At 41.0% G+C, this 26,150-nt stretch overlaps 1 protein-coding gene across 6 annotated transcripts in view; it reads left to right on the top strand.

Moving 5' to 3' along the window:
* The window catches only part of STAU2 (staufen double-stranded RNA binding protein 2), a 144,558-nt gene that overhangs the window by 71,855 nt on the left and 46,553 nt on the right, over positions 1 to 26,150 (top strand). For all 6 annotated transcript variants that reach the window (XR_004693237.3, XR_015951516.1, XM_035125951.3 and 3 more), the window contains one exon: positions 12,354 to 12,467. Coding sequence is in view for 4 of the 6 variants with exons in the window: in XM_035125951.3 (XP_034981842.1) it covers positions 12,354 to 12,467 (114 nt within the window). In the remaining 2 variants the exon portion in view is untranslated. The remainder of the gene's footprint in view (positions 1 to 12,353; positions 12,468 to 26,150) is intronic.

Raw genomic sequence — 26,150 nt, 5'->3', positions numbered from 1 at the left:
TACAAAACTTTTGTTCAGGTTAGCTGGAGCCCTGAGTTTTTATGTTAGAGACCAAGGACACATGGCACATCCCCATGGTTTTTCTGTATAAAACTTACATTTTCTAGAAAAGGTCTGCAGTAGCAATTCAGCAGATTTCGCCAAGTAGAGCATCTGAAATTTGTTATAGTAATTCACTACAAAACCTGGTATCTGAAGTTGTACAGGTATAAACCCAATCTGGCAATCAATTCACTAAGATATGGTGATGTGGGGGGTGCGGGTGGCCTTGTGTAGAAGTTTATTTCAAAGAGCTCAGGCTGATTGATGTTTCCCCCCACACCCTGTAAAATAAAACTGGTGCACTTAGATGGTGCATTATTGGATCAGTCTTCCAATAATTGTTTTTAGATATGCACACGAATGCAATTTGTATTTCTTTGTTTGGAAGACATCCATGGGAAGCTCAGCATTTGCATTTCCTTTGCTCCAAATTAACCTCATAAGTGGAGTATAACCAGCACCTTTCAGAGTTTCCTTCCCCTTCCTCTCGTCTCCCCCTCATTTGAGTATCAGGAAGTATGACCTTCTCAGAGGTTAAGAGTAGTGGTAATCTGTGAATAGTTAAGTAATTATTTACAGTTCTCCACCTGCAGAGATTATTTTCATATGTATAATGCATGCAATGTGCCATATAGTGCAACTACTACGTTTGTTCTTTTTGTACCTCTCACCATTGTTCTTTAGAAAATGTAATGTCCAGCACTGGCACACTTCAGAATAGGTCTGCTTAAGTCAATATCACTTCTTAGCTCAAAAGTGACATGAGTGTAAGAAGATACAGTAGTTTCTGGATTAGCCTAAAGCTCTACCTAGCCTGGGATCTTTTTTCATAATTGTAGGTGGTTCAACATGGTCTGGAAGAACAGTGTAAAGAGCAAAAAGTGGTAACCTTGTGTTCCAGTTGTTGCCATTCAGTTTCAGTCAGTGGTTTTAAGTTGTGACCTAGTAAGCAGGTGATATTCTCTGTGGAGTATGTCCACCTTTTCTGAATCTGGAAATAAAATATTTTTATATCGCATGAAGGCCTAGTTCTACAATGTCTTACTACATCTGAATTTGGCCTAAGATTCAATCCATACATGCACATTGTGGGTATGAACAGATCACACTATTTCAGCCCTCTTTTTATTTCACATTTGTTGATTTTTTGAGTGTCTTCCATCCAGGTGCTCTTGGAGGAAACTGATATTCTAGAAGTTTTTCAGTCAGGGTTTAGGCCCAGTTTTGGCACAGAAACTGCTTTGATTGCCCTGTACTATGACCTCTGTTGGGAGAGAGATAGAGGTGTAATGTGTCCCTGTTAATTCTCCTTGACCTCTCAATGGCTTTTGATACCTTCAACCATGGTATCCTTCTGGAGCTGCTGTTCGAGTTAAGGATGGGCAGCTGTACTTGGATGGTCGTTTCCAGAGGGTGATGCTTAGGGAGTGCTGTGGAGCTTTCAGTGTGGGGTTCCTCAATTGTGAATAATCAGCTAATAAGTCAAGTAATGTACATGCGTATACGTATAGTGACCCATATTTTCTGAAATTACTACTCATGTTTTAGGTTACCCAAAGCATTAGAGCTTTAGGTTACCAAAGTATCCATAGTTCTGCAGTTTGAGATTTATAAGACCCTTCAGGTGTTATATTGCTGTTTAAAGTGGAATTTATGGTTGTTTGTACCCAGTTCCAGTAGCCTTGATTCCTGATGCTGGTCAGGAAGTTGCCTACTTTCATGGGTGTGTGGGAATGCATTTACAAATAGATGTTGCTGTGTATTTGTCTGAAAGATTATCAGTCCCTTGAACCTACTTCATCTAACTGGATGACCAATACCAGGAGTAAATAGATAAATAAATTGTGGAGCATTTGTCTAATCAATCAGCTGGCTCTAAACTCCCCCCCCTTTAGAACCTTCAGTATAAGGTAGTATTTGATATGCTATGCTATGGTCCATGGGGTCACGAAGAGTCGGACACGACTAAACGACTAAACAACAAACAACAACAACAACAAGTATTTGATATATGTTTAACACAGTGTTGTATCTTTCCCCCATGCTTTAGCTTTGAAAAAAATAGGTACTATTCAGAAAGGAAATTGGGTTGTGTTAGATGTTTACAAGAACAGTGAATCTCTTTGGACTGATTTTGAAAGATGCATGAACTACGTGCTGTTTGCTTCTTACGATACAGATAAACTTAAGCAGGAAGTATCACAGAGCAGTGCTGTTGACCCTCTGAAATCCAAACTTCTGCAAAAGGAGTAATTACTATGGTTTTCCTAAGTTCATGAACTGAAAAATAAGCAACATGCAGATTTTTATTTCTATGTGAGGCAGGGACCTGGACTTTCTGGTCCTGCCTTCTGTGGCCCACCTCCTCCATTTCCAGGTCCATCTGATATTCGCACACTGGAATGTCATGTTTATGTTCGGGCTGCCACAAGAAGAACCCAACACATGAATACTTCAAATGGATAATCTACATACACCAGCTTTGTGATCTGCAAACCATGCATTTCAGTTTTCATGAATTGGGCTTTTCAAATGGATACCCTATGCAAATGCGACAGATCCCTATGCAATGCACCGACATTGTGTATGAGGCAGAAGAAGGAGAGTGTCATTCTGGTTTCCTCCTGAAGACATTGTTTTGGTCTGCTTTGGGCAATGACAACAAGGTATTAATGTATGTTGTATGATATTATGCTGAGCAGTCAGTCGTTGAAAAGATAAAAGATAGCTGTTAAAAGGGAAAAATAGGGACCCCTGACCATTAGGTCCAGTTGTGACCGACTCTGGGGTTGCGCGCTCATCTCGCATTATTGGCCGAGGGGAGCCGGCGTATAGCTTCCAGGTCATGTGGCCAGCATGACAAAGCCGCTTCTGGCAAACCAGAGCAGCACATGGAAACGCCGTTTACCTTCCCGCTATAGCGGTTCCTATTTATCTACTTGCATTTTGACATGCTTTCGAACTGCTAGGTTGGGAGGAGCTGGGACCAAGCAACGGGAGCTCACCCCGTCACAGGGATTCGAACCGCCGACCTTCTGATCAGCAAGCCCTAGGCTCAGTGGTTTAACCACAGCGCCACCTGGGTCCCAATGATATTATGCTGAGCAGTCAGTCGGTGAAAAGATAAAAGATAGCTGTTAAAAGGAAAAATAGGTTACCCAAAGCTTAATAGTACAAACAAGCATGACTATCAAACTAAGACCTTTGAGCATTTTTTTGTCAGATACCTCAGGCTCTCTTTTGGACACATGTTGCATTTATTGCAGGGGGGGCACAGATCCTTAAATATACCAGTCATTTATACCTCAGGCAACCTGTGACATTATGACATTGATGTTATGTTTACTTTTTAAACATCTTCAGAATTTTACCTGAGGGTAACTAAGAGATAATAGAATTACCTGTAATGTAAATGTTGGCCCACTTCACTCGTAACATATTTGATTCTCAGATACACACACAAGCCACAACTGAAGACTGAGGGATGCATGTTTTTCAGCCTGTGGGTTCCATGAAAATTTTGTACTCTTTTTACTGAAGTTTCTCTTCTGTTCATGGCACATTAGGCATAGCATGCTGGATTCAAACTTCCATCATCCCAGTCAGCATGATGGGCTGAAAAGGCTGGGGCTGAAATAATAGAATATGAATTGGTACAAATCCTGTCAGAATGAAACATATCCTAGTACAATTGAAACCTCGGAGGATTTGCCAAGTAGTTTTTCCTACCTTCTACTGGTACCTAATGTGTGAACAATTGTAAGCCACGGTATGTGGAAGCATTTCAGTAGCCCTCTATAGCTTGCAAGTATTCAGATAGCTTGGCATCTTTTAAATAGATAAATAAAGGTCAAGTTACAAATATTCTTTTCAATATTCTAGAATCAGATTTGGGGGCAGGGCAGAGAATGGGCATCCAGATTACCTATCCACTGCTGCCACTATGAAAAGCAGCAACTCCTTGTGCTTAAAAGCATTGTACGGTAATACTTGACATGATTTTTTGTCTCAAAAATGACATATAGGGTTTTCGTGTTCTAACTATTGCCAAACAAGAAAAGCAAATGGCCAATGCATTGAAATGGCAGGCTCATGTATAAGTAAGTAAGGCTCATGTATAAGTAAGTAAAGTAAAGTAAGTAAACTCAAATATAGGGCTGAATGGATGAAATGCTGTTGCTTTATCTATTACGATCCTACACATTGTAGCACATGCCTACAACTAGCCTTCTAGTTGGAGAAATCCAAACATTATTTTTAAAACCAGTACATTTGGTTTTTGTTTAGTTTTTTAAAATAGCTCTAAAGCTGTCAGGACCTCTCAAAATAATGTAACCAGCACTAAACAAAGCAGCCTGTGCTCCCTGCCAAGTTCTTTTAAGTAAATCCTTGATAAAGTTAGATGCCAACCTTACACTGGAGAGAAGCCAAAAGTTTAGAAGGCTTGAGTTGCTACAGCAGAACTAAAAAAAGTATGGCACTCAATTGTTCATAGCCTGGTGCTTAGTTGTTCAGGTTTAATCTGCACTTTGATTTTCCAGGGTAATTTTTCAAAAGAAAAAGTAGCGAGAAACACAGATTAGAAGGAAGAAAGTACCATTAAATGGGGCTGCCTGAAGTGAGAAATCTAGATTTACAGAGGGCGGATTTTCAGAGATGAGCTTCTGATGGAAATAAGGTCATTCTGACATGTAAGCACACAAAAAACAGCAGTATATTCAATATGAAACAGGGATGCTTTGCACGAATGGAAATAGCTGTGTTTTGTATGTGTCATGTTGTGAGGCTGTAATTGAATTAACACCATATTTTTCAGCAGTTCTAAGAACAAAACTTAGCCTGATCAACACCAGTTGCCCATTGGTTTGAATGTTTCTGGATTTACTTGCACGACACACAGTCTTTTCTCCTCCTCACTTTGGGCAAACAACAGCTTTCATAACCAAGAAGAAAATTAAGAGCAGGTGTAAGCATATTTGCACTGACGCAGAAATCAAAATGTTATTTCAAACATGATTTCTTTTTTATTCTCCAAACCTGCCTTAATTCTTCACATATTGGATTCAGCTTGCCATAATTATTCAGCTGAAATACATTCTTTCAAAAAGAAATGCTGTCCGTACCTAAAATTAGCAGGCTTTGAAACAGGTCTTGCTATTATCTCTTTGGTTGTTGTTTTTTTTAATTCCCAAGATGAAAGGACTAGGAGATCAGCGTTACCTCTCTAGACATTCTTGGCAGCCTCTTTGTATTTTTTTTTTTTTTTGCTGTGAAATCTAAATAAAACGTAGGGTTCTGTCTGTATGTACACATCTAAGGCTGCAATCCTAACCCCACTTCCCTTGGAGTAAGCCCCATTGAATTCAGTAGGACTCATTTTTGAGTAGCCCAGAGTTATCATTGTGCTGTTTGTTGTAAGATGACTCCATATGCATTCAACATAACTACTTAATAGGTCTATATTTCTGAATAATTAGTATAAGTGTACTCTTTCACAGCTCCCATGTTGCCCATTTTTCTACCCTTTGTTTATTACAATGCCGAACACCATATTTTTGGCAACATTCAATTTAAATCTAATGAGGGCTGGTGTGGTGTAGCAGTTAGTGTTGCATTAAGACCTGGAATACCATTATTTCTGGGGACCTTAGTCCAGTCACTATCCCCACTACCTCACAGGGCTGTTGGGAGGATGAAGCCAGGTGCGAATCATGTACAGCACCCTGAACTGATTGGCAGAAGGGCTGGATATAACTCAGTCAGGATATATCCTTGGCCTCACTGCAGAACGGGGAACTCTGAAGTCCCCACTCTAATTCTGCTAAAGGCTTTAATGCTCAAATAAGTACCGTACATAAGACACACTACAGGTTATAAGGTTCAGCAGGTATATAAGAGGTTCAGATACATGGCTAAGTGCAAGCTAACACATTGAGCCAACAAGCATCACCACCACCTTGAATCTTCCCTTTGAAGAGCAGGGTGGGCACCGCTGTTTTGTGGCAAGAGTCTCAAGACAGGGCAAGCAAGTGGGCACTTCTTTGAGTGGGTTGTTTCCACGAGGATTGTTCCCTCAGGTGATGGTGTTTCTGTGTCCATGGAGAAGGAGTCAGAGACAGCTCAGCATCAGACGTGCTCTCCGTTGCCTTCCTTAAACAGGGAGCATATTCACTAACATGAGGAGGTGCCAGAGGCAGCAGTATAGCGTGTTGTGCTAAACTAAGATATCCAATGCTGTAGGGACAGAATGCTCTTCTGACCACCTGCTCAGTCTCTCCCCTAGATCTAGATCTCCATCTCCCAGACGGCTAGACCCCTGTTCAGGGGATCAGAAACTTTTGAACCCTCCCCAGGTTCCTGCAGCTCCAACTCTTTGAGCTCCTCCCATTGCTCCTCAGGATCTGACCATCTCCACGGGACTCTGGTTGTATCATCTGCAGCATGACAAGACCACCTTAGAGATTGTTTGAACTACTTTTATGAACAGCTAAACATATTGGATTTTAAATAATTGTCTAGTATAGCATTTCAAAGCAGTTCCCAGTGATCTGGAATTGCTAATGTCAGAATCCATTCATTCATAAATCCATTCTGTAAATAATAAGGTTTTGGACCCTATAAAATTGATTTATCATTTTAATCACAGTCCGTACCTCTGCTCCTGCCAGCCCAGCTTCCTTTGATCTGTTGTACCGCTTCCTAGTTATCTCTCTGACCGTCAGCTCTTGTTTTAAGCAAGGTTAGTCTAATTCAGCTTCCCCCCTCCTATTTGGACACAGCACAGGGGTTGAAGTAACACCACAAATTAAGGACTGTCTTTCTTCCATCCTTAGCACTATTTATATAGGCATGCAGATTTAATTAACTTGCACTAGCACGAGCTTCATTTTTGTCCTAAGTACCTGAAGCAACCTTATATTTTCCTTTATTTGCACTTCTAACTATGGTGTAGAAATTATATATAATTTCTAGAGACAGGTTCTGTGTTGTAATAAGTATTTAAATCCATTTTCCTGCTGCTAATATGCAGATTTTTCAAGGTGGAAGTGTGTTATGAATGCTGCAAGGTAGAGTGTAGAGCTGTCAGTCTTTTAGCTGCTGCGTATCTTTCCCTTTCTATGCAGTAGCTACAATGGAAACTCTGCTCACCACTGTGAGGCAGACACAGCGATTAATGAACCTGAGGCGTACTAATCAAACATATGTTTTCTTGACACAATGATTGTGTTATATATCACATGTAAATGTTCAGGCCTTTATCTACTGTTTAATGATCTAGGAAGGGGTCTTGCTTAAATGTGGGTGTTTTTCATGTGTTCCTTAGACTTCTACCACAGGGGGTGAGCAGTTAGCCAGCTCCCCAGTGAGATTAGTAAAATACTATATTTAGTTGTGCCATAGATCAAGAAACTTCAGCATTGCAGGAAACAAGGTTGTTGGGTTTTTTTTAAAAAAAAGCTATTTTAATGTGATATGAAGCCTGTTCAGCCTAATATTTTCCCCCTTTATCTCTCACTACTTTTGAAAATTAACATTAATTGTAAATAGTTTGAAATTACTTCCTTATATCTTATTTTGCCATTTTCTTTCCACCATTCACGTAGCTCAAATCTGGAACATGTTACCCACTGTGTTAGAAGTTCCATTGAAATGAAAGGGTTTTCTTAAGGGTGGCTGAATTATCTGCATAAGATTAAATTCAGAGCCTGTAGTGTTTATGTAATAATTAGCAACTTTGTATGACATGAGCATGATAAAGTTTGTAATTTAATGTGGGGTGGAGATGGGAGGAAGAGCCAGAGAAGTATGTTAGGAGATCCGTTCTTAACCTGTAACTGTTCATAACTAGAGGCGTGCTTTCACTCTTGCTGCCACTGCACCACCGGCACACGATTTTTGTTCTCATCCTGGGACAAAGTTCTCAACTCGAGGTAACTCTTCCAGGTTAGCGGAGTTTGTAACCTGAGGCATTTGTAACTCAAGGCGTTTGTAACTCAAGGTACCACTATATTATCCCATGAGGGCAGTAAAGGAGAGATGAAGAGAAGGCAAATATGCTTTCATGAATTATAATAACACAATGGGCTAATTCAGACATTAACACCAAACTATGGTATCCTGCTAAATGAGCCTTGAAGGAATTTTGGACTTCTCCATCCTTTCATGCACCATGATTGACTGAAGCAGCTTTGGTTTGCTTCAAGCAAACTACCAGACTATGATTTGTACTTGACCTACATCCCTGGGCTGGCAACTGCTAACTGTGGGTTTTGCCATATTGCGCTACATGAGGGGAGGAGGAGTGTAAGAAGGGAACATGTGCATATGAGGGTCCTTGCGGCCTCATTCATGCAGTACCAAAACATGGTTTGCCATTACATCTAAATCAGCTTAGGGGCGCCATCTTATTCTTTATTTCCCTAGCCCAAAATGATGATTGGAAAGCTCACGTGAGGATGCTAAGATATAAATCTGCACCATTGCACGGCATTGTAGGACACAGTTGTTGGATCAGTGTTGTTTCCCATTGGTGCTGCTACAAAAATATTGCCCCACTAATCAATTGTTTAGGTTCCTGTGAAATATAAGGTCATGCGAAATTAATAAATAAAGAGCACTAATGGGGACAGGCACTTTCCAATTCTTTGAATAAATAAAAGGGACTTTCCCTCCCTATCAAATGGCAGTAGCCTGTCAGTTGCAGAGATTTGTGCATTGCAGGACACAGGGGCATTTTATTACCAGTTTATTTCTGTCTAGCTTTCTGAAACTCCTGCTGGTGCTTTGAATCATACAGGGTATGTTTCAGGGTTGGATACATGAACTCCACTGTCACCCATGACTTTTAAAATAATTTTTTTAAGCTAATAAATGTTAAAGGAAGAAAGCATTTAACCAGACAGAAATGTGTTTTCAAACTGTGAGCAGCTAAGCTTTGGTGTGGGAAAATCTCTTCACATAACTAGCTTTCTCTAATCTCGTTGGTATCTGGTTAATGGACGGCTAATGCTTTTTCCAATAGAGTGCATAAATTTTAATTATTTACAGCCAAGAGCAGTATGTAATAAATGGCTGCCTCCTAAGAACAAAACCCTTCACCTACAAATCTTCTAATTCATAGTTAGTGGTAAGCAAGTTTTCATTGCAGAGCTATTTTATTGCTTGGCAGGACTGGACTTACAGCCATGTAGGTCACTGCTAATGCTGAAGCCTGTGGTTGGGATATTTTCTCCTCATTTGCTGCATTTGCAAATAGGGTTTCTTCTACTGACAAACAGGAACATACAAATACAGAATTGGATCCTGAAAGTGCAGGGGGTGGGGGGAGGTAGAGCAACTAAAATGGAGCAGAGAGATAAATCAGATGGACCAGGAAAGGAAACCAACAACCCCAGAGCCAAGTGTAGATGGTTGGGTATCTTTTAAGACGCAGAAACCCTGAGAACTGTAGACAGAAGAGGGTGACATGCTTGGGAACCTCAGCAGGAAGCAGTTGGCTTGCACAGCTGTGGACATGTGTGTTTCGGAGCAGGGGTTTTAAAAAATTACAGGGCCAGGTGGTCTGAGTGAGGATTGGCCATTAGGCACAGGAACTCCAGGATCTAGTGTCTGGCAGTTAAGCAAATTCTGGTGTGTAAAATTAAGTACACATGCTGGTTCAAGTAGATCGTCACTATTTTCAGTCACTCTGTATGACATTCTGGCTTATTTCTTGAAATCCAAATTGCAGACTGAGGTAACATTTTTCAGACACCTCCTGAGATTCACAGTCATCTGTGTGTGATTTTATTTTGTAGATCACATTGTTGCAAAATTAAATTAGTGGTGATTTTAAGCATCTTTTTGACTTGTATATGCCTCGTGATTAAGATAGAAGGAGTAGCTTTACAGCAGAATCAAACATTGTCTTGGCATATTTAAATTCCCCTTTATTTCTTACTGTCTACATGCATCAGGTGTACTCCTATAACCAGTGTACGAAACTCCCATTGTTCTAGGCGTATTTTGTGACAGGGAGTTTCATTAGTGTGAGCAGTTTCTAAGCTCTGGGCGCAGTACTGCACCTAAGATCTCAGATTAAAACTGCAGAGTGGAAGGAAAGGAGGACCTTTTTCTGCCTCCCCACTTCAATCTACTCTCTGAAGACTGGGGAAAAGACCCACTTAAGTATATTAGGAGTGTGAGCTGGGGAAGGACTAGACCATGTGAACATAATATTTTAGCTGCAGTTCATTCATTTTCAGCTTAGACACCTAGACATTCCGTTGTAGCGCCCATAACCTAGCTTTCATATCTCAGTTTCTAACACTGACTATCACTGTCAGTTACTCACTAAATGAATGGGCACATAAGTTGATGTCGCTGAATGAAAAGCTTTTGCCTGTCTGAGTAGTTGCTCTGGTTCATGGACAATGCTAAGCCATGATTTGTTTAGCCAAAGTGTGTTTTAATTGAATGCCTGAACTCAGACCTGCTGACTCACCAGGGGTTGTTTTCTGGCAACAAACCACAGCCATGATTTGTTGTTGGCTTATAAACCCTGGTTTGCTTTAACTATGGTTTGGTATTATGTCTGAACCCAGAGGACTTCCTTAATCATGGTTTGCTTGGCCCTCTCGCTTCCGGTGCTCACCAAGCCTCAGAGATAGAAGCATCTGGAAGCAAACCAGGCTACAGACAAGGAAGTCCTTATTTGTATGTTCATCTATAAGAAAAGTATTTCTGTTCCTGCACTTGAATGTGATTGTATTGTGAAAAACTATTGCAAGCTGCTTTCAGAACCTCTTGGGATATAAAGTGGGATATAAGTATTCTAAATAAAGGCATTAACTTATTTCCTGGAGAACATGCTGCAGTTTACTCCAGGGGATATTTTTGTTGCTGTTTGATGTTTTTCTCATGCATATGCTACAAGGTCATAATGTGTCATCAGTATAAAAATGGATTCAAAGTGCTGCGTGGTAAAATGAAATATGGCCAGATCTGAACTATACACATACCATAGGAAGGGGGGGGGGGGAAATAAGACTGCTTATTTTAGTGATCGTGATAATAAATAAAATTGACAAATAGGATCTGCAAGAAATTGTTGCAGTGTCAACTCTTCCTGCTAAGTATTCCATCCAGCCATGCCCTCTCCAAGTACACTCTATTCTTGTCCTCTTGGTTTTCCTGGTTGTCATTCCACCCTGCTCTGGAACAAGAAAATCAGCCATCTGTGGCCATAGAGCATGCCCGGTTTTCGTTGGGCTGATGGTGTGTATCTCTCTGTGTGTGTGTGTGTGTGTGTGTGTGCGCGCGCGCATAATAACAGCAGAATTTGAGTACAGTATTATAATAAGGAAAACTGATGGTGAAGCACAAAATAATGCTAAAGTAATAGCTAATCCTTTTAAAAAGACTGAATATGACAAAAAGATATACTAATATTTAAAGTACAAAAAGACACCAAATTCTGTGCTCTTTATGTATGTAGATTGCCACGTACTACACACATCAGAATTCCTGAAACATTCTTTTCCTAATAACAGTAGAATCATAGAATTGTAGAGTTGGAACAAACCCCAGGGATCATCTAGTTTGATCTCCTGCAATGCAGAAATCTCAGCTAAAGCATCCATGACAGATGTCAATCCAACCTCTGCTTAAAAGCCTCCAAGGTTGGTGAGCCAACCGCCTTCCGAGGGAGTCCATTCAACAGCTCTCACTGTCAGAAAGCTCTTCATGAATTTATGTTTATATATGGAATTCAAATGCCTTTAGATCTCTTTTGATTATTCAGAGTTAAACCACTGTGTATGAAGTTCCTCAGTTTAGTATTATGTTCTTTTCTGGCAAAGAGCCAGAAGCAATTTAGCAGGCCTATTTGGTGTGCATGCGATGGGGCGATACGTGAAAGAAGCTGGAAGACTTCCATCAAGTGTTGAGCGAGATACATATCTGCACAATATTCAAACATGCATGCTGCACACGTACACTGGTGATCTCAGCTATAGTTAGAGAAACTGACCTTCAGCATTATCTGTTTTACTCAGCATTATCTGTTTTACTCAAATCAAATTGCGCTAACAGGGGTTGATTTGGATTTCCACAGATTTTTGCCTTCCACTTTAGCTTATAGTTATCTAGTTTGCTTGAGCGTGACTTATTCCCATTCCCCGAGTAAAGAGCCATAGCCAGGACACACTGTGAGGGTCAAGTTCTTCATTCCCTGTTATTCTTCCGCTTGTGTTGAAGTTGTGGTGGGGCTGAGCAATCCACACTTTGATTTGCTTCACCATATCAAGATGATGTACTTTCTTCTGTTATAGGTACACTACAGTGACAGACAAAATGGCAAAGAATGCATGACCTGCTTGACACTGTCTCCTGTGCAGATGACTTTCCATGGTATTGGAAGCTGCATTGAAGCCAGCCATGACCAGGTACAAATAAGACTTAACTGATCATTTATTTATTGCAATGTCTGTTTATCTCCACAAGCTACACCTAGGTTAAGCATTTGAATATCTTAAGATTGTCTTCTGGGATTTCCCAAGAATCTGAAAGACAATGGATTTGTAATTATTTAGCTCCTGCTTCCTCAGAGTACATAGTAAAATACCAAAACTATTTCCTTTCATTTGTCATAGAAGTGTGAATACTCTGCTAGGATTTGTACCACTAGAAAAGGGTTTATTCAAGTTTGGTGAATAGTGATGGGTATTTAAGACCCTTAAAAAAAAAGAGGTGCATAATATGAAGTCTTTATAGCACCTAAACACAGCTTTGGACCCTTGGTGTCCCTAAAAACTCTTGATTTCATGTTAAAATGTTTCTGGCGCCCAAAAGCCAGGAGTTCAAATGTTACTTTCCAACCCATTGTGCACAATGGGATAAAGAATAGGCTCTGTGGCTTGTCCCCAGCTTCTGCTAATTATTATATATACTTCCCAAGATGGAGGTTCCATTTTTAGCTATCTCAAAAAAACAGCTGTTGATAGACATGCCACCCATTAAGATACAGTACCTAATTGTTTTGAATGCCATGTAAGCCAATAACTATCTCCACATCCTGGGGTAATGAATTTCATGTTGTTTATAATGTCTTGTCCTTCTATCTAGCCTGAATCTACTGCCAATTCTGTAAGATTCCTCATGCTCTAGTATGATAAAAGTGAAAATTCTCTAACTACTCTCTCCACATAATTAAAAAATGTAGAAGCCTTTTTTATGTTTCCTCTTAGTTAAGTTTTTTTCCCCTAAATGAAAGCCCCAACCACTTTAGCCTTTCCATACAGGAAAGGTTATTCACCTCCTGATCAATTGAGTTGCTCTTCCCTAGCTCTACAATATCAGTGTAGCTACACCGTACAGTTACATAATGACACTGTGATTCTTGCTGTTTTAATTCTATTCCTATTTATACCTAAAGTTTAATACACCTTTTCCCCCATTGCCAAACATACTGAGACATCATTTTCATATCTCAGGATGTGTAAACTCATCCTAAGTGATAGTTATTTATATCCTAGCTTTTTTAAAAAAAATTGAACAGCTTCTTATGCCCTTCAGAAGAAACTTTGGCTTCCCAGTCATGCTTTAAAAACAACAACACCTGACGGCTGGTTCAGACTTAATGATAAGCAAGCCCTCCATGCCTTCTTTCCCCCCAGGAGGAAAGGCGGAGGAAGGCTGGGGTGTTTGGGCTGTGTGCACTAGTGAATAGCTCATACATAATCTAATTTCTCCAACTATGATTAGTGGCCAGCATTATGTCTGAATGCAGCCAGTGACACCTTGTATGCAGATTTTCCCATGTTCAGAATGTATTGGACGTGGCTTTGATAATGTTAGAGTAAGTACAGAAAATATTTTGAAGTCATTGTTGACTCACTAGAAGTTAAATCGTATAAAAAGCTTTTGACAAAGTTCACCTTTCTCCACGCAAAATTGTCCCTCAATCAAAGCATTCCTGTTATGATTGCCATCCAGTATGGTTTTACGTATGCCTAGTGCGTCATGGTCTTTTATTTCTGCTTGTCTGCCATGTTCATGGTATTCTTATATAGAAGGCATAATACACCAAGACTCTTCTTATCCTTTGTCTTCTGTTTCATATTAAGTTAATTTCTACGTTACTTCATGTGTAGGAAATACATGACAGAGCATTTGTTTTTCCTTGGCAACAGCTGGAGCTTTTTCTGGCACACAGCATACAAAAACCATCCATTTGCGTAGAATTTAATACTTCATCCACACAAGTAAGTTATTAATTACATCCCATATGCAATTAGAATGTAAACCAAAAGGACTTAGCTATACGGAGACAGGAGAAAGATCTGCTACCACTTTGTCTCTATTCGCTTGCGTATTAATGTCTAGGTAAGGACATTCATTAGTTGTTGGCAGCAGGGGCAAAGCACTGGTGAGGGCAGGGAAATGCACAGTGCAGTGCCCTCACATCACACATCACCTCGAATTGGTGATACAAAGAAGAGGGGGAGAAAAACATTACTGGCACCACCTAGTTAAGTCACAGCACATCCTATATGCACAAAAACATTGAGTCTCTTTGCTCTAGGGTTGTTGTTTGTTTTACGAAGCAGAATTCTGCTTTGAGAATTTATATGATTGGACACAGGCACCTACAGCCATTGTGAGCAGATATATTTGCATTTTATGTTCCTTTGCCAGACTGAGCCCCCTGCTCCTATGTGGCAAAGCACTCCCGTTGCACCATGGGGTAGGGAGGGACACAGTACTCTGTGGCTTTCTTGCAAGGCACTCTAGTTCAGTGTGGTATCTTGTCCACAGAAGCTACAAAAACTGATACAAACCTGTTCTGAGCAAGCACCATAATAGTTGGAAATGTAAGACCGGCAGGAAATAGCTACAGTAATGCAAAGGCTAATAAAATGCAATATTACGTGATGGTGCTGAAACACCACTTTAAAAACAAACTGTGATGACCCCAGCATATGCTATTTGAGAAATAGTGTCGATAAGGGTAGTGTGTGTGTGTGTGTATGTGTGTGTGTGTGTGAGAGAGAGAGAGAGAGAGAGAGAGAGTTTGTGTGTTTGTATAGATCAAAGAATCATTTTTTTCACTCTTGATTTGATTCTTAAAGGACTGAAAGAATTATGAGAAAAATATTTGCATTGGTTCAAAAAGTAAGATGTTTTGACTCTCCCTTTCTTCTGTCAACCAAGACCAAAATTTTTAGAAAAGAAAACCTGCACCCTCTGAGCATGAAAGGGCTCTTACAAAAAATAGGTGGTAATAAAGAGAGGGAAAGGGAAAGACACAAAGATTTAGCATTCAAAATGTGATTGCCATATTTTAGTAATTCCTGATTGATTGAAAATGGATACTCAAACATAGTTCATGGGCAACATTGTTTTAACTCCCCCTAGATAAGTAAATTAGTGATTATACTTTCCCTCAGTGGCATTACCCTGTCTTCTTCTGATATTTAGACTTACGTTAAGAAAAACCTGGCAATTTTAAACATTAGGGGATTATCTCTCCTTCTCTGTACACTGCTCTGTGCATTTCTCTTGCCACTCAGAGTGCAAATTCCCACATGTGTGAATTCTGTTACTGCACACCTCTTCCTGATGCACATAACCACTGCCACACACAGGCAGACTGAGCCTTCCTTTCAGTTTCCTAATAAATACTGTTCTGTTTACCTGGTTGTTTGATTTTGGTCAAAGCTAAAATATTTTCAGTGGTAAGAAGTATTGCTTTCACAGTGTATACTACCCGTTGCAAATGTTCATATGCACACCAAATTTCAGCTCTGCTGCTAGCTGGTCCACCCTTTGTGCCTTTGACCTGTTTTTCTCTTGCTCAGCGAAGTTGCTCAACTACAAAACTAATTATATAAATAGTATAGAAATCTGTTCCACCCACAGAAACCTCTGCAGCATTTCCTTGATCATTTTGCATTTGCAACAATAGTTTGTGCATTTGCTGTGTAATAAATAATTGTTATCTTGCCAAGATCCTGTTTGCCACCCATTCCCTCCCCCGTCCCCCCATCACTAAGTGAAATTGCATGGCCCACGTCATGGGCTTAGCCAGGACAAACAAGATTGCATGGCTCATGGATTACACAATTGTTTTTTGCTACACTGGTTCCACTTAGTGTGATGCACTCAAAGCCAACCTTTCTGTTATAAATAGGCTTAAACATAAATATCAGAATTTGGTAGCAGTGAACAAGTGCATCCGGCTTCAGCCATAACAACTACTTTACAGTGCTGAAACACAGTAAGAAACAAACACCCCTCCCTCAAAAGGACTGGATCTCTTTTCAGAAACAGTTTGGCCAGCCTGCCAGTCGTCATCTTCTTTCCTGAGATGCTCTTTCCTTCTGCCCAGGTTGAAGCAGATCAGATTGGATGAACCCATACAGATGTCATTTCTCCCTGTCTTCTACTGCAGTATTCTTCAATCTTTTCAGACCCAAGACCCGCCTTTGAACCTAGCATACATTTGGAGACATACTTTGTAATTTTTTACCCTATATTTGTGTGGTGGTAGAGAAGGCTGCATCCCAGTAATGTGTCCCGGCCCAGCGGTTGAAGACCAGTGTTTTGCTATGTAAATCTAAAAGGTAAAGGACCCCTGGACGGTTAAGTTCAGCCGGATTGGACTATGGGGTGCGGCGCTCATCTCCACTTTCAGGCCAAGGGAGCTGGCGTTTGTTCACAGACAGCTTTTCCGGGTCATGTGGCAAGCATGACTAAACCGCTTCTGGCACAACTGAACACCACAATGAGTGCCAGTGCAAACGGAAACTCCCTTTTCTTTCCCTTGCTATATACTTTACCTCAGATCTCTGTGTTTACTAAAATTCTCCTTAACGCTTGTCAAGATGACAGTGATGATGGAGCTACCTTGATTGAGGGCCCAGTGCAACATAGTTTGGTTCCTTATGTATAGGCTTAATTATAGTTTTCATTCAGTAGTTTAAAAGATGCCACACCTCAACCCTTTTTGATTTCCACCCTAGAAACCTTTCCATAATACCCAGGTTATATGGGGAATTTTGGTTATTGAGGATACATGCTAAAGAATCCCCCCTTGTGTATAATTGAGATCTCGTTGTGGAAATTGTTCATAACTCTGTAGAACAGGCATCCCCAAACTTCGGCCCTCCAGATGTTTTGGACTACAATTCCCATCATCCCTGACCACTGGTCCTCTTAGCTAGGGATCATGGGAGTTGTAGGCCAAAACATCTGGAGGGCCACAGTTTGGGGATGCCTGCTGTAGAATATAATTGGTGTTACTTACTTTGGAATGCTATAGCCTTAGCAGGTTTCTGATTTCTGTTATTTGGAACCAATAATCCTGTTTTGACAAGAAACAGTCTCAGGTTGCCACCTGATTGAGGCAGGTACGTGCTCCAAGGGAGAGAAGGAAGAGGAGGGTGGACCCAGAAAGGCTCCATAGAGGAGCTGGGCCAGCGTTTTGGCCTTGAATAGCTTAAGGGCTGCAGGAACGAAAAGAAACCCTTGTGTTCTGAAAAATTTGAGGATGCAGTTTGTGTTTTTTTCCGCTGAGCGCCCGATAGAATTTATGTGAAGTTTGTTGGATCCTGAGGCCTGTACTACCATTCCGAGATATTTGTAATTTGTAACTTGTTCTAATTTGGGGCCTTGAAGTTCCCAGCTTCTGAGCTTTGATTTTTCCCCAAAGGCTATTATCTTGGTTTTTTGGTAATTGATTTTGAGGCGTTCGGTTTTGCAGTATGTAGCAAGCTTCCTTATCCAATAGGGGTTCTGGATAAGATTACTGCGTCGTCGGCATATAGTAAGACCGAGATGTGCCGGTTTGCGAGCTTAAGTGGATGGAATTCTAAGTCATTTAATATGGCTACTAAGTTATTTAAATAAAAGTTGAATAGTAGTGGGGCCAGAAGGCACCCTTGTCTGACACCCTTATAGGTTTTAATGGGATCTGTTAGATGTCCTAGGTGGCTGCACCTAACTCTGAGGGCTGTGTTTGCGTGCAGTTACTGAATTAATAGTAGAACCCGTTTATCAATTGATGTGCCCTGCAGTCTGTCCCAAAGTCTAGTTCTGGATACAGTGTCAAAGGCTGCTTTTAAGTCTATGAAGGCGTAGTAAATAATTGAGGCAGGTATATGCAGTTAGAGAGCTAATTGCCTCAACATGCAACATTGCATATATACCAGTATTTTCTATTATCAAATCCAAGTGCTACCAAACAATGACGGGCTGACTAATTATTTTAGTTGATACCCAAAGGCAAAACAACTAAATACAGGAAACTTCAGTTTCTTTTTGCTGTAGAGTGGTTTCAGATGTTAGAAACAGGTGTGCTACAGACATTTCTTTCTATTAATTTGTGACTTCATTTTGTAACTAGTCTCACTTTTTTTAAAAAAAACAAGTTGGAAAATTCTTTATAGCTCAGTTGGTGGAGCACGAGACCCTTCATCTCAAGGTCATGAATTCGAACCCCATGCTAGGCAAAAAGATTTCTGCATTGCATGGGGTTGGACTAAATGACCATTGGGGTACCTTCCAACTCTACAATTGTGGGAGTCTAGGTTATAAATTCACTTGTTGAGACTTCTTCACAATTAGCATTCATTACCCTTTGTAAAAACAGCATGGCATGTGCATATGATCATGTGCAATCTGGTATGTCAGAATCAGAAGTACCAATTAAACCAATCTAGTTCATTAATAAACATACAGAAGAGTAACAAAAAGTCCATGTTTTTGCCATTCTTTAACTACCATGTTTATAATTCTGATGACTAGTTCTAGACCTGCTTCTCAGCTGCACAAGAATGCTGATGTTTGAGTAGTAATAATAGCTACCGGTATTATGAATCCCAGAAACCTTTTGCATTGTCACAAATACATGGCAGCTGTAAAGCTGCCACAAAAGAGTCCACCAGAACTTGGGGAGGGGGGGATTTCTGGATGCTACAAACAGAGGAACCTCCTGTGTGTCATTCTTTCCTTGTCATGTTGACATAGAGGAGGAACTGAAGTTGTGAAGCAGGAGGGAGGCTGGAGCACAGCTTGTTCCACTGTTACCAATATCTGGCTGGTAGAGAAGTTGCTAGGAGATTGCTCATGCCAACAAAATTTAAAGCATCATAATTTAGGCTGTTGTTTAAAATTAAACTAGCGATGAAGTGGCATCACCATGGGAGAAGCAGGCAGGTGGCTTGGAGCCATCTCCTCCCCCTCAAGCCCAAGCCCCTCACATTCTCCAAAGCTTGCTGCCACAAAACAAATTGTGTTACCAAATGCAATTCCCATTCACTTAGCCCCTCTTCTTAATCTTATATATCTTTAGCCTTGCTTTCCCAGCCTATTATGGGAGCTACCAGAACAAGTTGTTACTACTACTACTATTATTATCATCATAATCATCATCACTATCATTATCATTAATAAGAATAAAACCGACAGACTGCTTGACATCAAACACGAAATCCCTTCCCCGATGTATCTCCTGTCGAGGGAATCCTAATCCCCATTCATCATAGGGAGATAAAGGCTAAGGGGCAAGACACTGCTCGCTCCACTTTGAGGTGAGGTTGTATGTTTGTTTGTTTTTCCTGATAGGAGTCTCCTACATGGTACTGCAAGCCATTGATGAGGGAGGTGGGGCCTGAAAATAGAGCACAAACTCTGGCAAAGCAAATGTTTACTGACAAGCAACAGCAACAAAAGAATCTGAGGAGCATATTGCTAAAAAAAAAATATGAAAGCAAATAATTTAATTTCTTTAAACACATCAGTAGCAAGAAATGGGCCAGGAAAACTGGAAAGTTTTAGTACTGCCTCACTGGAAAGATTGGTTTAACGAAATAATGGGATTTTGCTATGATTGCCAAATACACTTCTTATCTAAAAGCAAGAGCATTGGAGGATAGAAGGAATCAATTTTGGACAGTTCGTTTCCCTATAAACAGTTGGGTATGATTTTTTTTTATCATTCCTAAGCTCAAATGGGATTTGATTCCCTCCACCAGCTCCTCATTTTTCTTTTTCTGATATATATAATTCTGGAGGTTTTGTATATAATTCATGTATATAATTCTAATTTAATAGTAATAAGTGAGAAATGGCTGGTATATATTGAACATAAGAAAAGGCTGGTATATATTTAATATAAGAATATACTAAACATAAGAATGGTATATATTGAATTCTTTTGATGTTTATTTGTAAGGTTTTTATTACGAAGAATATTGTTAAAATAAATTAAAATAATACGTATTATGAAGGAATAATTATTATTTTAAAATTAATATAGATGAAAAATAATAAAATATGGTTCATTATATATTCTGTAGTTGGAATTTTAATGTACCCGCTACGAGATTGCTTTTGCAATGAAGAGTGGGCGTTAAGGGTTTTTAATTAAATAAATATACCATGTCAGTAAAATTGGCCTCCTTAATGGAGGACTGGAAAGTAGCCAACATAGCATTCATTTTTAAAAAAGGGATTGTAGTAAGAGATTGAAATGGCAGGCCTGTTTGCCTTACGTCTCTTCCAGGTAAATAAACACTGATTGTGTGTGGAGTGGCAGTGACTAAGCAGGAAAGAGGCATTGCTGCTGTGTGGATGGCTCAATGAACGTCAGCACAGCATGCAGCAGTGGGTGTGTTTTTTGTTTTTTTCTTTTCGTTTTTTAAAGGCAAATTCCATGCTGGAAGGTATTGAAAGTGAAATGGCCTGTATCCTAATGCCTTTATACAAATCTATGGCATGTAGTTTCATTTGGAAGATGGTGTACAGTTCTAGTTGCAGTTCAGAAAAAGGTTAAGATAGAACTCAGAAAGGTCAGCCATTGAGGAAATGCTAAAGCATTTGGAGCTTTTTTTTTTACTTTCAATATGGGGGAAAAATGATTAAGGGAAAACATGATTGGGATTCATATGGAGAAAATAGAATCTCTTCATCTTTTTGGGGGGGTGGAGCTACTTCGGAATTCGCTAAAGTTTGGAACAGACAGCAGGAGGTTTTCATGCAGTTGTACTGTTTGTGGTGCACCAGAAAGAAAAATGAACCCTCCACCACCACTACCAGATGGCGTGGGAGGTAATAAGTGGGTCCCTTTGTGTAATCTCACTCAAAGCGTTTTATAGCATTGTGCTCTCTCCAGGACTTTGTAAAAAGTTATATTTTTGTGAGAAACAAGAGAAGGACCTGCTTGTTCCTTTCCGCAACATGGCCATCCCTCTGCTGCCTGCTTAGTTGCTTTCTCCCACCATCCCCTACCAGGTGGCAATGATAGCAGTCCCCACAGCAGCAGCAGCCACCGCCGCCCTTTTTAAAAATAAAATAAAATATGAACTTTGCAAAGCAGGCATGTTCTGCCTCAGTCAGAGCTCCAGACAGTTGCACCTACCACCTTCATTTCTCAGAGTACTTCTGAGGCAGGTCTGGTCCTGGCAGCACTATTGCTGCCCGAAACTGCTCCTGGAGTTTGGGGAACAATTGGGTGTGGGTAGGAATATGATGCACAGGGAGGGGGGGTTGCAGATAGAGGAAGGGGACGAGGGGGCAGTTTCCCTGTCTCTTGCATGAACCGAGGAGCAATTCAGGATCCAAACTAGAATGTGCTGATTGGGATAATTAAAAATGTGTGAGAAGTGATTTGACTGTTCCAGTGCTAAAGGTACTGAGTTCAGTATAAGCCTGCTTGCATAAGTTCTTCCTAGGCTCATAGCCTAGGATAAATCAAAATCAGTCCTGACCTCTTTTCCTTTTGCTCAGAAGTTGTATTTGCAAATGTAAACATACGCTGTTTAAAAACTGCTGTACCTCAATCCTTACAACATTATGCCAGACCGCACTCTATTTTTAAAAGCAATGGGTGTAAAAATTTGAATTCCTCATAGCAATACCTTCTTATATTCCCCTACTTTCAGACGCGGATGGCAACAAGTTTGCACATCTTTAGGTTCTCCAGTGGTGCATTAACTAAACAAAAAAGACAACTTTACTTGTTTCGGAAGGCTTTATTAGACAATGAATCTTTGAAGACCGCACACAAAAGATTCTCCTATGTTTAGACTTTATAATGTAAACAACTAATTTAATGCATCACTAATGATACACAATAGATGCCATCTTATAACATGAATGTGAACAAGAAACTGATGTAATCTGAGAGATATTTCAAAGTAATTAATTTGGGAATAGGAAAGGCACTTCTATTGTGTAAACTTCCCTCCTCCTTTTTAAAAAAGAACACAGTTAGAAAACTGTGATCATTGTGCATCTACTAAATAAAGTTAACAAGCCATCATAACAACAGATTTCTTAAAAATAAACTGCACAAGTTGAGCCCTTGGGGGGGCAGGGAAATCTGCCATGACGGTGTTGTTGAGGGGTGTATTTCTTAAATTCCACTCCTCTTTTGAATTTTTATTAGGAAATGAATAAATTGTTTTTATCAACATACCTTTCTCTAAGCATCAACCTTTTATACATATTTATTTACACGTGTTTGTTTTGTGTGTATTTGAAAACTACCATTTCTTTTCCTTTTAGCACTTTGATACTTTCATGTGCCCTTAAATTTACACACTAAGTGTCTTGTTCTTGTATATATTTCCCTTCCTTTCAATGCTTGTAGCAGTCTTTAGGTCAGTTACCTCTTAGTGCATGTTCAAAAACATGGACATGTTCAATCCCAATTTTCTCATTATTATTTATTCCCCATTTCTTGTTTAAATTCCCAAATACTTTCAGTTCACACCCTAAACCCATAGAGGATACAAATCCTTGGCTTAGCTGAAGAGGAAAAAATAGTTTGCTCTCATTCCTCTCAGCTTCCCCATACTTTGCGGCTGTTCACATTCCACTCTGTGTATTGGTCATATTCCATCTATCTGTGCTTGTGCAATGCCATCAACTGAGAAATAATTAAACTGCACATGCTCAGCCCCAGGGTTTTTTCTTCTAGTTTTGGAGAGATTTAGGCCTTTTCCCTTTCAAAAAACACCCTAAGATTTTTTTCATTTTTTCCTTTTGAGGGACCCCCTCTTCTTCCTCCAGATGTAGGGACCCACTCTTGCTGTCTTCCTTGACCCATTATGGTACCTACCCAATTCTGCAAACAGCATACGCACATAAAGCATGTGAGAGGAATTAACTTGGTAATCTTTGTAAGCTTCTCCAAAATTGTGAGAATAGAAATGTTTAAAAATTAGAGCAAAAGTATGTATGTATGTATGTTTGCTTGTTTGTTTCAGAATATAAACTGCTTTCCATTGCGAGAATATCTGAACAGTATATAGTATATAAGGCATAATACAGAAGATAAAGCATTGTTAAAACATATAAACTAAAAATAATTAAGAACCATAGAAATAATATAGGTGTCTTGGAGAAAAGAAAAGGGTAGCCATTTTGGTCACTGAGGTCAAATGTCCAGTTTATCTCCAGTTTGCTGACTACTGTAAATTTTATAAGGGACATTAATGCTATGGATGCTTGACCAAGAAGATTGAGGATACCATAATGAGTCTTTTTGGAGAGTGTTTATTACTTCAACTGGATAAGGAATATTGCCAGTTAGGCTCTGTATACTGAAGCTACACCAGAACAAAGAAGCGATTGAAGAAGTCAAAATGACTTTACAGAATATAGTGACAGAGTATATATGGAGGTCATTAGAAATCACAGTAGGATAATGTCATACTGCTATTTTTACTGTTTCTGTATTATATGTGGTGTTATATGTATCTTCCACTCTAGTCACTTTTGAGAGAGGCTAACGCTTGCTCGCTCGCTCGCTCTTTGCCATTCTCCCTCCACATAGTATTGCATTACAACTATTAAGTGATGTTTGTAAAATAGTCCTTAGGATTGGAAGCCAATGTTTATTAAACTGTGTCATTCATGAGCATTTTGCCCAAACACTCAGCCTCTTTGGTGGTGTAATATCCTGGCTTGTTCTGAGCTGATAGTTCCTGGGTTGGATGAAATGGGAATCTATAGTTCATTAGAGACGTTGTGGTTTTATTGTGGTTTATACAAAGGGAGGAGTGAAGGGACTGCATGTACAGCAAATGCCTTTTGCATATCTCAGCTTAATAAACCAAAATATGAAATCAGGCTACTCAGTATTTGACAGTGGATGTCAGGGGATTTACTGTACATACTTTGAGGGCTTGCACCAGGAATTTGGAAGAGGGCTTTTTTCTAGCATAGAAGTCTGGTCACTGACAACTCACTGGCTTTGTAGTTATTTGTGAGGGACAGGGGATATCGCGAAGTCCCTCCCCTCCTGAGTTCAAGCCAATCCCCGAGCACAGGGGAAAGCAGAGAGAGTTCCGATTCCAGTGGGGAAGCAGGAAGTCGTGTCCGAGGCTCAGGCAAGGTAGAGGAGCCAGGGTCCCAGGTGGGACAGGAAGGGGCGAATAAGGGGGGGAGACCCATCCCCCCAACTCCGGAATTACGCAGAAAGAGGAGGGGAAAGAGGATGGGTCTGCCAAAGCTTTTGTGTTGGAGAAAGACGCGCCAAAAGCCATTAGGAGGTTCTGAAACCGACTGACCACATCACTCCGTGTAAATAGCAATGACCTCAGCACTGTAAATACGCAGCACCAATAAAAGAATAAAATGCAGAGCTGCGTAGCGTCGTTACTCTGAAGTAGTCCACTCCGGCCACTGTGACAGCAACCTCCTAATCCTTTTTGGGCTACTTTGGAGTTGCCGGGATGAGCGTGTCAGAGGCGGAGAGATGGCGGCAGATCGCGGAGCAAGCTCAGCAAGAACTGCAGCAGCTGTCGCTGCAGGCGCAGGGGGAATTGAAGGCAGCTAAAGAAGAGACTAAGAAGGTCCAGGACGACCGGCTACAACTTGCGGAACAGGTGAGAGCGCTACAGGAAAGAGAGCAGGAATTAAGGGCGGTGGCGGTAGACCTCCAAAACAAGCTGGATGCAGAGAAAAACAAGGCGGGAGGGGCACCCCAAGTCCAAGTGCTGCCAGGAAGGAGAGCCGGGACGCTAGTAAGCAAGTTCAATGGAGACCCGAAGGAATATCAGGGCTTTGAGACTGAGATTGTGTATGCTCTTGAGCTGCACCACGATGAGTTCCCTGATGATGAGCACAGGGTAGCGTTTATTGTGGAGCACCTTACCGGGGCAGCCAGGGAGTGGCTAAGACCGTTAATCGCAACAAAGAATCCTTGCATGAAGAATGTCAAACTATTTCTAGAAGGTTTGAAAACGATGTATTCGTCCGATAGTCATATGGACCAGACTAAGGAGGAACTTCATAATTTACGCCAAGGAAATATGACAGTTCGCGCGTATTGGGCGAAATTCACCATGCTGGTGCACAGATTGGGGTGGGAACTAGAGTCACCCCCAATGCAAGCGGCGTTCTACTTGGGGTTGCATGAGGAGGTGAAGGATGAGCTCTCGAGAGGTCCAAAGCCCAGTAATATGGATCAGCTGAGCAAAGCGGCTCTGGCGGTGGGGGTGAGACAGGAATCCCGGTGGAGCGACAAGCAAGCGACAAGCAAGCAACGCGCGCAAAGCGGGCTTGGTTCCCACGGTCGCAGGAGAAGCCACTCCCCCAACAACCCTTTCAAGCCACGCCTGGGGCCAGTCAGGACCAGGAACCCATGCAGATTGATAGCGCGCGCGCGCGGGCTTTTCAAACCCCAGCGGCGCCAAGACGCAAGGAGAGAAGGGGTGGGAATTGCTTTCTCTGCAACTCCCCCCAGCATCTCGTCAGAGACTGCCCACATCGCAGGGAGTGGCAAGGAAAGGCGGGAACGGTTGTGCCCTCCCCCACTGACGCAGCACCACAGCAGGGAAACGGGAAAGCCTGGCTGCAGGAGACAAGGGGCAGCAGCCAGGCACAGTCCGCAGACAACAGCCCCAGCCCACCCACCCGCACAGAGAGGAGCAGAGCCAGCCCACCCCTCCCAGAGCAGGAGTGGTTCTAGAAGTGACGCTCACGCTCCCAAATGGCTATCCCCTGACGGTCCTCGCCCTAATTGACAGTGGTGCCTCAGCCAACTTCTTCTCGAGAAACTTTGCAGAAGAGCACCAGATCCAGCTTCTGCAGCTGGATTTTCCCCTGCACGTGGCAAC

The sequence above is a fragment of the Zootoca vivipara genome, chromosome 8 (genome assembly GCF_965207765.1).
Source record: "Zootoca vivipara chromosome 8, rZooViv2.hap1.1, whole genome shotgun sequence".
NCBI lineage: Eukaryota > Metazoa > Chordata > Lepidosauria > Squamata > Lacertidae > Zootoca > Zootoca vivipara.
This window is presented reverse-complemented; position numbering and strand designations above follow the sequence as displayed.